The sequence below is a fragment of the Macaca mulatta genome, chromosome 8 (assembly GCF_049350105.2).
Source record: "Macaca mulatta isolate MMU2019108-1 chromosome 8, T2T-MMU8v2.0, whole genome shotgun sequence".
NCBI lineage: Eukaryota > Metazoa > Chordata > Mammalia > Primates > Cercopithecidae > Macaca > Macaca mulatta.
Window position 1 is genome coordinate 123,129,405 of NC_133413.1, and position 17,547 is coordinate 123,146,951.

The following is a 17,547-nucleotide window of genomic DNA, read 5'->3' on the forward strand; positions in this document are numbered from 1 at the left end:
TTTAAATTTTTTAATAAACTCACTTCTACTCTAAAATTTGCCTCAGTCTCTCACTCTGCTTTATGCTTCTCTGTTGAATTCTTTCTCCTGAGGAGGCAAGAATTGAGCTGCTGCTGTCTTGAACAGATTTGCTGCCATGAACAGTTGTACCAATATTTAATACATCTTTTTGAATGTATTATTTGTTAATTTAAAAAATGCTTCTGTAATACATGTTCATTTATAGGCTGAGTAACTTCAGTGTTCTTAGTTCATTCTAGTCTGCCTAGTCAGTCACTTCATGCTAAAATGAAAGAGGTAAAGTCCTAAATAGGTGCACTCAAAAATGTTTTTCAAGAATTGAAATAGTATATAAAATAAATAATATAATCTATTACATTTTTATTAGGCTTGTGCAGATGAAAGGCCTTAGCCCACTTCAAAAGTTCATTGAAAAATCAACTCACAATAAGGCAGATTAATAACAGAAAGTGTTGTAGAAAAAAACGAGTTCTTGTCACACGACCAGGAAAGATTGGGCTCATGGACACCTCTAAGTGTTAACGCCTAAGGTTCTTGCCTAGCCACGCCAAAGAACTGGTGTGGCGGCTGACCTGCGGCAAGTGAACCGAGAGAGAGAAAAAGCTGTAGGCTTTATTGAACAGAGTGAAAGTACAAAGCTTCCACAGCGTGGAAGGGGTCCCAAACAAACAGGTACCCACAGTTAGATTATGTGATTGCCTTTTTAACTCTTTAAGGTGGGAAGTACAAGAAGATGTGTCCAGAGTGAGAAACAAAGGCAATTAACCATATGTGACATGTCTTAGATCTTGAGGAAAACCGGAATTGCAACTTAGGTTTTATCTACTTTATGACCTTGCAGCATGGCAAAAGAGATAGGCTCTTACAGGACTTTACAAAGTATGTTCACAAGAAATTGGAATTGGGAGGATAGACAAGTCCCACTGGTCACAGGAAAACAGGCAGTTAACATTCCTTTTAACTTTAGTTTTGGGGAAGGGGGAGGGGAGAGAGGGAGAGAGGGAGAGAAGGATATAGGAAAACTTACAGCAAAATGTTCACTGTTTATAGCTTTCTTGGGGAAGAAAACACATGCACAAATCCTGGTGTTAGGAATATTTTAAGCACATATTTTCAATGTTATCCATCCAGGACCGAAGTAAGTCCCGATGCAAGAAATGAGTGAGTTTCACAGCTTTCTGAGCCCCTACTCAACCCAGGAAGTCCACCTGGCCCCTCCTTTCATAAGGGTGAATAGAGGAATTTATTGGGCAAAAAGGAAAAAGAAAAAAACAAGTCTGCAAACTGAGATAGAATCCTGTGATTCTTCATCTCACCAACTGAATCCCAAATTGCCATCCAGGGACAGGAGAGGCCAGGCTCCACTACCCAGCAAATGGTGCAAATGCCCCCATCCTCCCTGTGCACAAGCCAGTTGGAAATTCTTTGGGGGAACTTTCCCCTTATCTGCCTCTTGCACTTATCAAATAGGCATACACATTTATTTAACTGTGAGCACAAGGAGAATCAGAGTGATTGCCTGATGTTGCAGTGAGTTCCAGAAGTTTATATACCATCTTGAGGTTACAGAAATAATGGGGACTTGGATCCCGCCAAAACAGATTAGGGGAGGGAGAGAAGAGGAAACTGATTCAGGGGCAATAAATACTTACTAGGGAGAATGATTGAATAGAGGAATAGAAGTTAAAATAACTTGTAAATAGTTCTTTTTGGAATTTAAATGATCTTTGGAGATAAGTCATTGTATTGAAAAAGAGTCTGTTCAGGTGTGGTTACATTCTTGGTCTTCTCTCTTATAATGTTTAATGCAATAGCACAAGAACAATTGTTCTCTTTAGTGGGTCAGTCTTATCTTTATGTAGATCTAGGGAAAATTCTCTGCCAGCACTTGATCTCTAAGGGCCATTTAATTCAAAATGCTCATTATGACCTGCACTTACAGGCCTATAATCCCAGCACTTTGCGGGGCCAAGGCGAGTGGATCACCTGAAGTCAGGAATTTGGGACCAGCCCGGCCAACATGGTGAAACCGCATCTCTACTAAAAATACAAAAATTAGCCGGGCATGGTGGCTCCTGCAATCCCAGCTACTAGGGGGCCTGAGGCAGAAGGATTGCTTGAACCTGGGAAGTGGAGGTTGCAGTGATCCGAGATCATACCACAGCTCAGAATGTGGGCCAATGCAGTGGAAGAATAATGTATTGTTTTTAAAATCAAAATATATATAGCATTACGGAATAATGGGACTATATAAATGTTAGTTCACTTAGCTGAGTTGTCAATAATTGTTGTTTTAACTTTATTTAGGGACATAGGATTCAGAAGTTTTAATTTATTGGCTAATTAAAAAACTTAATATGTAGGATAATGTTTGCCATGGGTCTTATTACTTTTACAAATAGATTTCTATATTGAGTTTTATTTTTAGAAAATTGAATTTGAAGGCCAAATCTTTAGCATCCACATCTTTGTAATCAAAGATGGAATATGGATACTTCATTGTATATATTTAAGGCTCCAACCAAGTCTTGCTTATAACACTTAGTATTTGTAGGAAGAAATCCAGCTTATGCTTTTTACTATATTTTCCCCTAATTTCTTCTTCTACAACTACCTTTGAAATGCCTGCTGCAGTGTAAATATTCCTGAGGACAAAAGGAAACACAACTAAACATTATTTTAGTTCATTTTAAACAATTCAATGTATTCAAAAACGAATACACACATATATAAAACAAAAGCAAGCAACACAGAAGAAAACCCTCTTTTCAGGGAAATCATCAGTGTTTTAACATGAGACATACGTAGCAAAAATCACAATGAGGAAATAATGATGAACCATACAGAACAAATTATTCCTTACATTTAGTCATTTTTTGCCAATAATCAAAATGTCACAGAGATTATTTTCATATTGTGGTCTAAAGTAATTCTGCATTCCAAGAGCATATATTTATTATTGCCCTATAGCAGATGATACAGATAACTACATATGAAATCTCATCCACATGATGAGAAAACTACTCATCATGTTTGAGTGATTTTCCTGGAAGTGGTATCAATGAGTGCTAAAATCCCCAGGTGGGATTTTAGAGCTCTACAGCTCATGGCGTATCTACAGCTCATGATTAATATTTGCAAAGACACCCCTTCTGTTGACATATCTCAGTAGGTATGTCTTGGAGTAGAATATTTTTTCTTCTTCCTTTAGAATTCATGTAAACACCTAACAATATTAACACAAGGTTCTCTGTAAGGCATTTGGGAAAATCTGAGATGAATAGAAGATAATTGTTGCCATCAAAGGATGAGTGTGTGTGTTTTTGAGTGTGCACGGTGAAGGAAGAAAGAGAGGGTGCAAGATAGAGGAAAAGGCAGTAAGAAGACATTTATTTTTCTTGTCTTAATAATTATAACATAAGGGGCTAAGAATTTGTCTGACTGGTCAATTCTCCAAGCCCTTTTTATACTGTGGCAATTAATCTCTAAAAATATCACCTTTTGCCATATTTAGTATATTCTCTTCTTTCATTAACCCATGGTCTTTGTTGGTATTTGTTGAAGTGAAAAGCAAAGTTAGGAAAGTCTAACTCCCTGGATATAGGAGAATTTGTTCAAGGCAAATATCATGTTTACTAGTATGTTACCAAAAGGAGTAGGGCCTAGATTTTAAAAAAGAATGTTGTTGAATAGTTAAAGCAATAGTATGTATTTGACAAAATATAGGGCTCGATGAACTAAGAGCAATGATAGTCATCTATTTGCAAGTCTAATAGAAAACAGAACTATCTTTTCCATAAAGCTGGTAACAATATTGTTTATTAAAATACTATTAAGTTCAATAAATAAAATATTTATTTACAAATTATTATATTAACCCAGAAGTGTGTGTGTGTGTTTAAAATAAAAAGGAGAATAATTAGGAAAAAGTGTTTTTAGTCCATACTAACATATTTCTGAGAATGAGATTTGACATTGTACTAACTTATCCTGGAGAAATCAGAATTCCAAAGTGATAGAATGAACCAGGTTTGGATATCTAGACAAGCATTTTTTACCTTCTTTAAGATGTTTGCTCAATTAGAAGTCATCCAACATTAGTGTATACCCACAAAATTTTCAGAGATGTCTTAATAGAAGATAATTTTTTAATCTTTTGTGTTGCATGTTTTCATGCAGTTCTTATAGTGTTACCATGAATCTAATGAATCTAATAGTGACACATGCAAAAGAAAATGCAGAAAAATGAAAGATTATCATATATCTGGTAGAATTAATGTCTAACCCTCTTAGTCTGCTGTATACAGATGAAAAGGGTAGACAAATAATCAACATCTCCTGGAGAGCTAGAAGTAATCTCAAAGCCAGTAATTGCACTACCATCACTGTTAGATCTCTCCAATAAATTATATACATTTCCACTATCAGATGAATTTCTACATAAGAGTAAAAATAGCACACGAGAAAGAATCTGTGAAAAAAATTAAAATTCTTTTGATATCCTGTAAAATATTAAAGTATTATTATTCAAATCCTTTATCTGAATTATTACCAAATGTCAAGTTCATATTTTGATCTCTATTGACTTTTGTCACTAGACGACTCTGAAGTTGCCAAGAATAAATGCTATTTCAAACTTTGGGAAAAAACATCCTCCAGGTAACTCTATTGGTGTGACAATGAACACAGAGATAGTGATAATAGAGATAAACAGAGAGAGAGAGAGAAAAGATAAAATGGGCCGTAGATATGGCACAACAAATGACAGATGCAATCAATCTCTGAATTGTGAGTTTAAGTTTGCAGTTTAAATTTTCATCATTTTAGAAATTTTTATCTATATGGCGAATTTAGCAAGAATATGATGTCCAATTACAGTGCTTTATTGCTAAGTAATTTTATTGGTCATAACTTTGTAATGAATATTTCCTTGGAGCTAAAGCCTCAAGGTGAAAAGATATCACACATTTCAATTATTTTTAAGTTAGCAAATTACAAAAAATATGCTTTATACTTCATAAAATGAAATTTGTGTAATTATTATTTTTTAAAGCTTTGTAACTGATGTATTTTTTGCAGGAGTATTTTAGCTATTGAATATGTTATGACTCTATGAACTTTTTTTTATGGAATAGAATAAGTAATTTGATTTTATCTTTTAGAACCTAAATACTGAAACAAAATGAAACACAAAAAGTCATATATTTACAATACTTAATACTTTGACTGAATTAGAAAATGTTAGAATGTTCCGTAGCTTGTCAAATATATATCAAAGTGATACATTATGTGCTTATTAAAATAATTAGAACATAATAATTGAATATAGGCTGAAGTTATCATCTAATAAAAGACTTTTAAATATTTTGATATGAGATGGCTTCTTCTTTTGGCTATGTGTTCTCACTTTCAGCTATTCAATCTTTTTAAATCGATTTACTTGTAAAATAATTTTGGTGCCAAAATTAACTCTCTAGCACATGAATTAAACTTAAAAAGCAAAAAGGAGTTCACAGATAAGTAAAGAGATTGCTGAATAAAATGTCTAAATGAAAACTAGTTTTAACTGTTAGAAAAGCATCATTTAAAATACATTTCCTTCAACTGAGGTTTTAAAATACATTTTTGAAAATTTGCCATGCCATGTATTTAGTACTGTTTTGAAATGTGGGTAAGATGGACCTCTTCTCTGATTCTTTCCCTGTAGAAAGCCCTGCTCTCACCTTTCTCCAGTTTAACTCTTTTTCAGGAATGTGCCTGCCTGGCTGAAATCTGTGTCCCTCCTCCATCACCCTTTGAGACCCTACAGTTGTTTCCAGACAACGACATGATAAATACAGAAACTGGGTGTTACCTTTCAAAATTTCTAGAGCAATTTGAAAGAGTAATTTTATGTCAGGTGAATTTCATCATGAAAAATAATGAGATTGTATTTATTACATTTTATTTCTTTTTTTCTATAAACTTATTATAAAAGTATCAGTTCAAGAAAAATCAGAAATAAAAATCAAATCTATTTTACTGTTTGTTTGTGAAGCACTGTTCTAGAACACACAGGTATGTGGTACCCTGGAATTCCCTGTTACTAGGACCTGCATAGGCCTTTTTTCCAGGTCCATATCCCACAACTTGAACACACACCTCACCTGTGCATCTCTAGGTGCAATGAGAGGCTGTTTGCAGGGTGAGTGGACAGTTTGAACATGCAGGCTAGGTTGACATGGGTTGTGATGAATGGAGTTGAAATTGAGAGGAGAGGGTGGACAATTGGCCTCTGGGGCTGGCAGATAGACTTTCCAATGCCTCCACATTCCAGCAGAGAAATCATACAAGTCTTAAAATTCAGGTTCACTCAAATTTATGTCAACTTCTTTGGTGAATATAAATCCAGGTAATTCTGCTATCACAGAGTCTTACAGTTCAAAGAAACTTTTGATTCAACTCCAAGTCTGTAAAATCTCATTCTTTTTTATGGCTGCATAGTATTCCATGGTGTATACGTACCACATTTTCTTTACCCAGTCTATTGTTGATGGGCATTTGGGTTGGTTCCATGTCTTTGCCATTGTAAATAGTGCTTCAGTAAACACATATGTGCATGTTCCTTTTAGCCAGTCAGCCAGTCCTATTAAAACATCTGTAGGAGGTGGGCCCAAGTCAAGTTCTGTCATATTTATCCCTACTTGAGGAAAAGATAGTTACATTTTCAGAGAAGTATAATTTTGTTTCTGAGGGAGAACAGCAAGTTTGAGAAACACATTTTCTGATGATGAATGGAAGAATATAGAACAAAATTAGGAATCACAGATTTTTAAAAATTAATATAATTTCTTAGAGTGAGGACACTGTATATGATGAAGTACTTATAATTTGATAGACTACACAAACTAATTACAATATGACAACAGTCATGTGGGAATATAAAAAAATGTAACACTGTTTTCTTTAATTTTCCTAAGAGCAGAAGAAGAAAACTCAGCTATTTCCATTTGACTGTTCACTTGGGATGTAAGGGCATGTCCCATCAACATAGTTATTTTTTCTGGTTTTATGCTGTCTAGCTAATTTTGGCATCACCTTCTTCAAAAAATTAGTTGCAGTCTTATTTCACTTACTTAATTATCCACTCCCTCTAGCCTCATCTGCTACTTGATCTCAATTATTTATTATAGAATTAAATTCATTTTAAAACATTTTCATTCCTGCTCTCCAATGTAAAAGGAAAGAAGGGTATCATCTGTACTTAATAAAGAGAACATTTAGAAGTCTGACAAAACCAATAATAAAAAATATAGTAGATTATTTGAGGCACTTGACATCAAATGAGAATGGATTAAACCCTATGAGAAGTAGGCATGAACAAAGTGAAAGGTTTGGTATGCTTACACAGAAGTGTCATTTGATTAAGAAAGAGCTCAATTGTTAATTAATTACTATATTTAAAATACATAGGTGTTTTCCTTTCACTGCCTAAAAATTGTATAGTAAGGACCAGTGCCCTCTTTTTGAGTTTTACAAAAACGTAATACACATAATTACAAAAAGGGCTAAATCTGAATTTGTCTGTGTGCCTGCTAGTCTCATAGTTTTATGATTGTTTAAAGATAATTGATTTTTTAAAGAATTTTCCTAGCTTTCTCACACTCTCACTAAAGGGCAAATTTGCATCCATTGAATGAACAGCCTAAAAGGTATTGGTTGTGGAATGAGGCATGAGGCCTTTTTGTTATTATTATTTATTTATTTATTTTACTTTAAGTTCAGGATACAAGTACAGAACTTGTAGGTTTGCTACATAGGTATACATGTGCCATGGTGGTTGATGCACCTATCAAGCCATCATCTAGGTTTTAAGCCCCATATGCATTAGCTATTTGTCCTAATGCTCTTCCCTCTTCCTCCACTCACCACCACCCCAACTAGCTCTGGTGTGTGTTGTTCTCCTCCCTGTGTCCATGTTGTTCAATTCCCACTTATGAGTGAGAACATGCAGTGTTTGGATTTCTGCTTCCTTCTTAGTTTGTTGAAGATGATGGCTTCCAGCTTCATCCATGTACCCATAAAGGATATGATCTCATTCCTTTTTTGTGGCTGCATAGTATTCCATGGTGTATATGTAGCATATTTTCTTTATCCAGTCTATCATTGATGGGCATTTGGGTTGGTTCCGTGTCTTTACCATTGCAAACAGTGCTTCAATAAACATATGTGTGCATGTACCTTTATAGTAGAATGATTTATATTCCTTTGGGTATATACCCAGTAATGGGATTGCTGGGTCAAATGGTATTTCTTGTTCTAGATTCTTGAGGAATCACCACACTGTCTTCCACAGTTGTTGAACTAATTTACATTCTCACCAGCAATGTAAAATCATTCCTGTTTCTCCAAGCTTTCCAGTATCTATTGTTTCTTGAATTTTTAATAATTGCCATTCTGACTGGTGTGAGATAATATCTCATTGTGGTTTTGATTTGTATTTCTATAATGATCAAAGATGTTGAGTTTTTTTTTTTTTCTTTCATGTTTGTTGGCCACAAAAATGTCTTCTTTTGAGAAGTGTCTGTTCATGTCCTTTGCTCACTTTTTGATGGGGTTGTTTGCTGTTTTCTTGTAAACTTTTTTAAGTTCCTTGTAGATTCTCATTATTAGACCTTTGTCAGATGGGTAGATTGCAAAAATGTTTTCCCATTCTGTAGGTTGCCTGTTCCCTTTGATGATAGTTTATTTTGCTGTGCAAAAGCTCTTTAGTTAATTTAGATCCCATTTGTCAATTTTGGCTTTTGTTGAAATTGCTTTGGGTATTTTTGTCATGAAGTCTTTGCCCATGCCTATGTCCTGAATGGTATTGCCCTGGCTTTCTTCTAGAGTTGTTATGGTTTTGGGTTTTACATTTAAGTCTTTAATCCACCTTGAGTTAATTTTTGTACAGGGAGTAAGGAAAGGGTCCAGTTTCAGTTTTCTGCATATGGCTAGCCAGTTTTCCCAGCACCGTTCATGGAATAGGAAACCCTTTCTCCGTTGCTTGTTTCTGTTAGGTTTGTTGAAGATCAGATGGTTGTAGATGTGTAGTGTTATTTTTGATATCTCTGTTCTGTTCCATTGGTCTATTTGACTGTTTTCGTACCAGTGCCATGCTGTTTTGTTTACTGTAGCCTTGTAGTATAGTTTGAGGTCAGTACCATGATGCCTCCACCTTTGTTCTTTTTTCTTAGGATTGTCTTGGCTATACAGGCTCTTCTTTGGTTCCGTATTACATTTAAATTAGTTTTTTTTTTTTTTTTTTATAACTCCTTGATGAATGTCAATGGTTTTGATGGGGAGAGCATTGAATCTATAAATTACTTTGGGTAGTATGGCCATTTTCACAATATTGATTCTTCCTATCCATGAGCATGGAATCTTTTTCCATTTGTTTATGTCCTTTCTTATTTTCTTGTGCAGTGGTTTGTAGTTCTCCTTGAAGAGGTCCTTCACATCCCTTGTAAGTTGTATTCCTAAGTATTTTACTCTCTTTGTAGCCATTGTAACTGGGAGTTCACTCATCATTTGGCTGTCTGCTTGTCTATTGTCAGAGTATAGGAATTTTTGTGACTTTTGTACATGCTTCTATATCCTGAGAGTTTGCTGAAGGTGTTTACCAGCTTAAGAAGTTTTGGGGCTGAGAAAATGGGATTTTCTGAATATAGAATCATGTCATCTGCAGAGACAATTTGACTTACTCTCTTTATTTCTTTCTCTTTATTTCCTCTCTTTATTTCCTTCTCTTCCACCATCCTATATTGAATAGGAGCAGTGAAAAAGGGCATCCTTGTCTTGTGCCAGTTTTCAAAGGGAATGATTCCAGCTTTTGCCCATTCAGTACAACATTGGCTGTGGGTTTGTCATAAATAACTCTTATCATTTTGAGATATGTTCGATTAATACCTAGTTTATTGAGAGTTTTTAACATGAAGGGGTGTCAAATTTTATTGAAGGCCTTTTCTGCATCTATTAAGATAATCATGTGGTTTTTGTCATTGGTTCTCTTTTGTGATGGATTACATTTATTAATTTGCATATGATAAATCAGCCTTGTATCCAAGGATGAAGCCAACTTGATTGTGTGGGATAAGTTTTTGATGTGATGCTGGATTCAGTTTGTCACTATTTTATTGAGGATTTTTGCATTGATGTTCATAAGGGATATTGGCTTGAAGTTTTCGTTTTTTTTGTTGTGTCTTTGCCACGTTTTGGTATCAGGATGATGCTGGCTTTATAAAATGAGTTAGGCAGGAGTCTCTCCATTTCAGCTCCTTGGAAGAGTTTCGGAAGGAATGATACCAGCTCCTCTTTGTACCTGTGGTAGAATTCGGCTGTGAATCCATCTGGTCCTGACCTCTTTTTCGTTGGTACTCTATTAATTATTGCCTCAATTTCAGAACTTGTTATTGGTCTATTCAGGGATTTGACTTCTTACTGGTTTAGTCTTGGGAGAGTGTATGTGTCCAGGAATTTTTCCATTTCTTCTAGATTTTCTATTTTATTTGCATATAGGTGTTTATAGTATTCTCAGATGGTGGTTTGTATTTCTGTGGTAGTTTGTATTTCATTTTTTATTGTGTCTATTTGATTATTCCCTCTTTCCTTCTTTATTAGTCTAGCTAGTGCTCTATTTTGTTACTTTAAAAAAAACAACTTCTGGATTCATTGATTTTTTAAAGGATTTTTCATGTCTTTATCTCCTCCACTACTGTTTTGATCTTAGTTATTTCTTGTCTTCTGCTACTTTTTGAATTTGCTTGCTCTTGCTCCTCTATTTCTTTTAATTGTGATATTAGGGTGTCAATTTTAGATCTTTCTAGCTTTCTTATGTGGGCATTTACTGCTATACATTTCCCTCTTAACACTGCTTTAGCTGTGTCCCAGAGATTCTGGTATGTTGTTTCTTTATTCTCATTGGTTTCACAGAACTTCTTGATTTCTTCCTTAATGTCATTATCTACCCAGGAGTCATTCAGGAGTGGGTTGCTCAGTTTCCATGTAGTTGTGTGATTATGAGTGAGTTTCTTAATCCCGAGTTCTAATCTGATTGCGCTTTGGTCTGAGAGACTGTTATGATTTCAGTTCTTTTGCATTTGCTGAGTAGTGTTTTACTTGAAATTATGTGGTCAATTTTAGAATAAATGCCATGTGGCACAGAGAAGAATATATATTCTGTTGATTTGGAGTGGAGAGTTCTGTAGATGTCTATTAGGTCCACTTGATCCATAGATCAATTCCAAGTTTTGAATATCCTCGTTAATTTTCTCTCTTGCTGATATGTCTAAATATATTGACAGTAGGGTGTTAAAGTCTTCCACTATTATTGTGTGGGAGTCTAAGTCCCTTTGTAGGTCTCTAAGAATTTGTTGTATGAATCTGGGTGCTCCTGTATCAGGTGCATATATAAGTAGGATAGTTAGCTCCTCATGTTGAATTGATCCCTTTACTATTATGTAATGCCCAGCTTTGTCTTTTTTTATCTTTGTTGGTTTAAAGTCTGTTTTGTCAGAAACTAGGACTGCAACCCCTGCTTTTTTTTTTTTTTTTTTTTTGCTTTCCATTTGCTTGGTAAAGTTTCCTCCATCCCTTTATTTTGAACCCATTTGTGTCTTTGCACATGAGATGGGGCTCCTGAATACAGCACACTGTTGGTGCTTGACTCTATCCAATTTGCCAGTCTTTGTCTTTTAATTGGGGCATTTAGTCCATTTACATTTAAGGTTAGTATTGTTACATGTGAATTTGATCCTGTGATCATGACGCTATCTGGTTATTTTGGACACTAACTGTTGCAGTTTCTTCATAGTGTCATTTGGTCTTCATATTTTGGTGTGTTTTTGCAGTGGCTGGTACTTGTTTTTTCTTTCTATATTGAGTGTTTCCATCAGGAGCTCTTGCAAGGCAGGCATGATGGTGACAAAATCCCTCAGCATTTTCTTATCTTGAAAAGGTTTTATTTCTCCTTTGCTAATGAAGCTTAGTTTGACTGGAAATAAAATTCTGAGCTGAAAATTCTTTTCTTTAAGAATGTTGAATATTGGGCCCCACTCTCTTCTGGCTTGCAGGGTTTCTGCTGAGAGAACCACTGTTAGTCAGATGGATTTCCCTTTGTAGGTGACCTGACCTTTCTCCCTGGCTGCCCTTAACATTTTTTCTTTTATTTCAACCTTGGAGAATCTGATGATTATGTGTCTTGGAGTTGATCTTCTTATGGAGTATCTTAGTGGTGTTCTCTGTATTTCCTGAATTTGAATGTTGGGCTGCCTTGCTAGGTTGGGGAAGCTCTCCTGGATAATATCCTGAAGTGTGTTTTCCAAGTTGGTTCCATTCTAACCATCTCTTTCCCATACTCCAATCAATCATAGGTTCAGTCTTTTGACACAGTTCCATATTTCTCAGAGATTTTGTTCATTCCTTTTCATTCTTTTTTATTTAATCTTGTCTGAATGCCTTATTTCAACAAGATGGTCTTCAAACTCTGATATCCTTTCTTCCACTTGGTCAATTTGGCTATTGATACCTGTGTATGATTCACAAAGTTCTCCTGCTCTGTTTTTCAACTTCATCGGGTCATTTATGTTTCTCTCTATACTGGTTATTCCAGTTAGCAGCTCCTATAACCTTTTATCAAGGTTCTTATCTTCTTTGCATTGGGTTAGAACATGCTCCTTTAGCTCAGCAATTTGTTATTACTCAACATCTGAAGACTACTTCTGTCAATTCCTCCATCTCATCCTCTGTCCAGTTCTGTGCCCTTGCTGGAGATGCATTGCAATCATTTGGAAGAGCGGAGACACTCTGGCCTTTTGGATTTTCATCTTTCTGTTGTCGTTGTTAATTTTTTCTCATGTTCCTGAGTTTGTCTAGTTTCTATCATTGAGGCTGCTGACCCTCAGATGGGGTTTTTGTGGGAACTTTTTTGTTGTTGTTGATGCTGCTGTTGTTCCTTTCTGTTTGTTTGCTTTTCTTTCAATGGTCAGGTCCCTCTTCTGTAAGACTGCTGCAGTTTGCTAGGGGTTCACTTCAGGCCCTAATCATCTGGTTCACTCCTGCATCTGGGGATGTCACTTGAGGAGGCTAGAGAACAGCAAAGATAGGTTCCTGTTCCTTCCTCTGGGATCTCTGACCTCGAGGGCCACTGAACTGATGCCAGTAGAAACATTCCTGAATAGGGTGTCTGAGAACTGTTGGAGGGTCTCATCCAGTTGGGTGGCATGGGGAGCAGGTCCTGTTTAATGGAGCACTTTGACTGTCCCTTGGTGGAAGGGGTGTGCTTTGCTGAAAGGAAAACCACTCGCCTGGTCTGCCTGGATTGCTCATAACTAGCAGGAGGAAAAACTAAGTCTGCTGGTCCCTGGAGACTGCGGCCACCCCTCCCACTAGGGACTCAGGCCCAGGGAGATCAGAGTTCTGTCCCTGAGCCCCTGGCTGGAGTTCTTGGAGTTCCTGCAGGGAGGCCCAACCCAGTGGGGTAGGATGGGTCAGGTTCCGGCCTGAAGAGGCACTCTGGCCACAGTCTGCCACAGCTGGTATGTTGGGCTATGGTGGATACCTCTTGAGACCAAGCCATCCAGTTTTTCCAGCTCCAACAGGGGAAAAGCATGGCCAGGAGCTATAGAGATTGCTGCCACCCTTCCCCTGCCCTGGGAGTTTAGTGTGTTAGGCAGCTATCAGTCCCAGTGTTGGCTGCCAACCCTCCCCCAAGAAGCCCAAATGACTTAGATATCAGGCAGCCACAGCTGAGGTGCTGGCCACCCCTTCCCCTGGGAGCTCGGCAGGCTTAAGCAGATTCTAGATAAGTGGCTATTGAGAATCTGTGTGGCTCTCTTGTTGGGATCCTAGGTCCTGGTGGCGTGTGCTCATGACTGGGATCATCCGATCTGTGGGTTGCACAGTTCCGTGGAAAAAACATGGTTTCTCAGGCTGGGCAGCACACTCACCACCTCCCTTGGCTGTGGAATGGGGGCTCCCCTGCCCCATGTGGCTTTCAGGTAGGCTGCTGCACCACACTGCTCTTCCTTCCTCTCCTTGGATTATGTCAGTTGCCTAGTCAGTTCTGATGACAGAACCTGGATATCTCGATTGTCAGTGCAGGATTTGTACACTGTTGTGGTTCTTTTCAATGGGAGCCTCCAATTGCTGCTACTTCTAGTTGGCCATATTGGCCCTGCCTCAAAGCCTTAATTTTTAATCCTGACTGAAGATGCAGTTCTCATTGGAAACTTTAAATTGGATGGTGTAGGAACAACCATTTGGATACTTGGTATTCTTTTGAAAAATAATATCTAACAGTGATTCCATATTATTTATACAATGATTTTCTGTCCAAAAAGAATATCAGCTGGTATATCAGAATTCATGATTGTCTTCAGAATTTTTCTAACATTGAAACAGGGTGAAAAATATGGTACAAACACACATTTATTTTTTTAACATTAGAGATTGTACAGACCACTGCTTAATCCCAATAAATGTACTCTTTTTATATTTAAACCATTCTAATGGTTGAGTATTTAAGATAATTTTAACATCTTTCTTCTGTGTTTTACTGGGTTACTATAACAATATTTTATATATATATATATATACACATACATATATATATATATATAGTTTCCACCTATAATTGTGTGATACTAATTAGCTCAAATAGCTTTTTTTAAAAGAAAGCAGCAATAGGAAGACATAGCATCTATGATCTTGGATGTCAGTTGGAGAAGATGATTTCTAATATTTTATCCAAGGCTGAGATATGAAGTTTTTTGTGGCAGATATATGATAAAAGCTTCTTAAAAATATTTTTTTTAGTCAATTGACTAGCCAGCCTGCTTTTTCTTGTCCATGTTTTTAAAAATCTGAACCTAAAATCCAGTTTTCTGTCTTAAACAGAAAAAGGAAAAGATGTCCCATCAAATGCATGTTTTACAATTTTATTTCTGAAGTGCATATGATGGGAGCTATCAAGCATGTAGAGAGAAACATCTGCAATGTGTGGGGATTAGTCACCAAATTTACTATATATTATTGATATCCAAGAAACTTCAATGTTTATGAGTGTCAGGTAAAGAAACAAACATATTTACTTGGAAAACAATGGATAAATTGATAGAGAAAGCAATCCACATTTTGTCTTATATCAGGTGTTGTATAATTAAATAGGTACAGGCCCAGGCAGGAAAGCAAAGGACCTTAGAAGTTCGAGTGGAAAATGATAGAGGGATGAGTGGCCACAAAGATTCTATGCCCTCTCTAAAGGAGGCAGAAGACAGTCCCAGCCAATTTTTGCTACGTGACTATGAAGATCTAGTGTCACCAGCTTTACAAGAAACCATAAATTGAAATTTTTATATGTAATTTTCAGTTCCTTAAAACTCTGTATTTGACAAACAATAACAGGAAAAAAAGCATAGCTAATCATCAGAGCAGTTCTGTTTCTGCCAATTTATATATATACAATTTTACAGTATATTGCATGTAAAATATATGCAATTTTATATTAAAATGAAATCTAATCTGTCAGGTATAAAACTACAATAAAATTTAGTAGGAACTGTTGATTATTTCTGGAAAATGTCAGTGTGGTGATATTCCTAACAGGCTCAACACGTTGCTCAGGTGCAAGAAAAGTGCTGATCATTTTCAAGAGAGGAAGTATTAAGAATGAAGTTACAAAAATGTAAGCAACATAATTGATATAGTTTGGATTTGTGTCCCCACCCAAATCTCATGTCAAATTGGAGATGGGACCTAGTGGGAGGTGACTGGATCATGGGGGGTGGATTTCTCCCATGCTGTTCTCATGATAGTAAGTGAGTTCTCACAAGATCTGATGGTCTTAAAGTGTGTGGGACTTCCCCCTTTTCTTTCTCTCTCTCTCTCTCCCCTGCCACCATGTGAAGAAGGTCCTGGCTTCCCCTTTGCTTTCCGCCATGATTGTAAGTTTCCCGAGGCCTCCCAGTCATGCTTCCTGTTAAGCCTGTGGAACTGAAAGTAAATTAAATGTCTTTTCTTCATAAATAACCCATTCTCAGGTAGTTCTTTAAAGCAATGTGAAAACGAACTAATAACTGAACATGTAAAGCATGTAAAATGCTGGCCCATTTGTCCATCACACCTTAGGAAACACAAAATGGAACTGTAGTAGGCCAGAGATAGACAAGTAAATCATGTTGATCAATGATATCCGTGTTGCAGACAGGGGAGAGAGGTTGAAGTTGAGGTCAAGGGTGCATGAAGAAAGGTGAGTAAGTTTTGTATTTGCTTTGTTTTCTAGAAAAATAAGACTAAAGAGCAGTAATATTGGGGTCTATAATATACTATGTGTGGTTATGAGGTTAACCCCTGGTTTATTACAGGATTCTGGTTTATTACAGGATTCTGGAATAATAGTTCTAGGAGGCCTTCTTTTAAAATTAAAAAGAAAATAAAAAGAAGAGGGAGAAGAGAATGAAAAGGAAAAGAAAAAAAGGAAAAAAAAATTAGCTTACCTTTAGTCAATGTATACAGTAAGAAATACACAAACCCACACAATAAGGGCATTACCACTAGTAGCTGTCTATGCTGATACTAATTTTTTTAACATTTATATCAGTTGTTCTCAAACTTTGATGTGCATAAGGATCATGCAGGGAGTCTGTTAAAATATAGATTGATAAATTCACATCCTGGAGATGCTGATTCACTAAGTTTGGCTTGAGGGCCTAAAATTCTACATTTTCAAATGTGCACCAAGTATTTGTGATGCATTTGTGATGCAAAAAGACTCTATTTTGAGAAGCATCAGGTTAGATGAGCAAGCCCTCACCAGACATCAAATCTGTTGACACCTTAATCTGGTACTTCTTAGCAGCAAGAACTATAAGAAATACATTTTTATTGTTTATAAGTCACCCAGTTTACTGCATTTTGTTAGCGAAGCCCAATTGAACTGAGCCAAAGTGCCTTAAATCTCACTGAAGAAGCACTAACAGATTCTATGAAAGTTACTAATAATAACTAAGTTACTGTTCATCTTCTGCCTGTAGTAGTGGGAGCGATCAATGTAAAACAATAATTTGAAAGTAAAATTTTATTAGTACTCGATAGGCTAAGGCAAAAATGAAACATTGGGAACTTACACTTGGAGCACGGTCCTAGGATCTCCAACTTCACCCCCATCACCAATTGTCAAGGTATCATAGCCAATCTCCAGATCAAATTCTTCAAAATTTATCTGGATAACCTAGTAGTAAACAGAAACATACACCTTCCTTAAATATATTGTATTATGTAATAGAAACAACAGAAAAAGCAATAACAGAAAAGCATTCTTTGTCTCTCCACACACACACATACACACACACACACACACAAGCAGTTATATATATATATATATAACTGTATTGTATTTTTCTGCATTAAATGTTCAATGAAATTTCATGGTTTCTGCTTATAGAATACTCTTATTTGAAGAATGATTAAAGCAAATCTACTCTAAGAAGGCTTTATAAAAAGTATATGTAG

General features: G+C 36.3%; 1 protein-coding gene across 1 annotated transcript in view; it reads right to left on the reverse strand.

Moving 5' to 3' along the window:
* Positions 1 to 17,547, reverse strand: part of CSMD3 (CUB and Sushi multiple domains 3) — a 1,224,761-nt gene that overhangs the window by 570,728 nt on the left and 636,486 nt on the right. Inside the window, exon 12 of the mRNA XM_015145899.3 lies at positions 17,163 to 17,266. Coding sequence (XP_015001385.2) covers positions 17,163 to 17,266 — 104 coding nt within the window. The remainder of the gene's footprint in view (positions 1 to 17,162; positions 17,267 to 17,547) is intronic.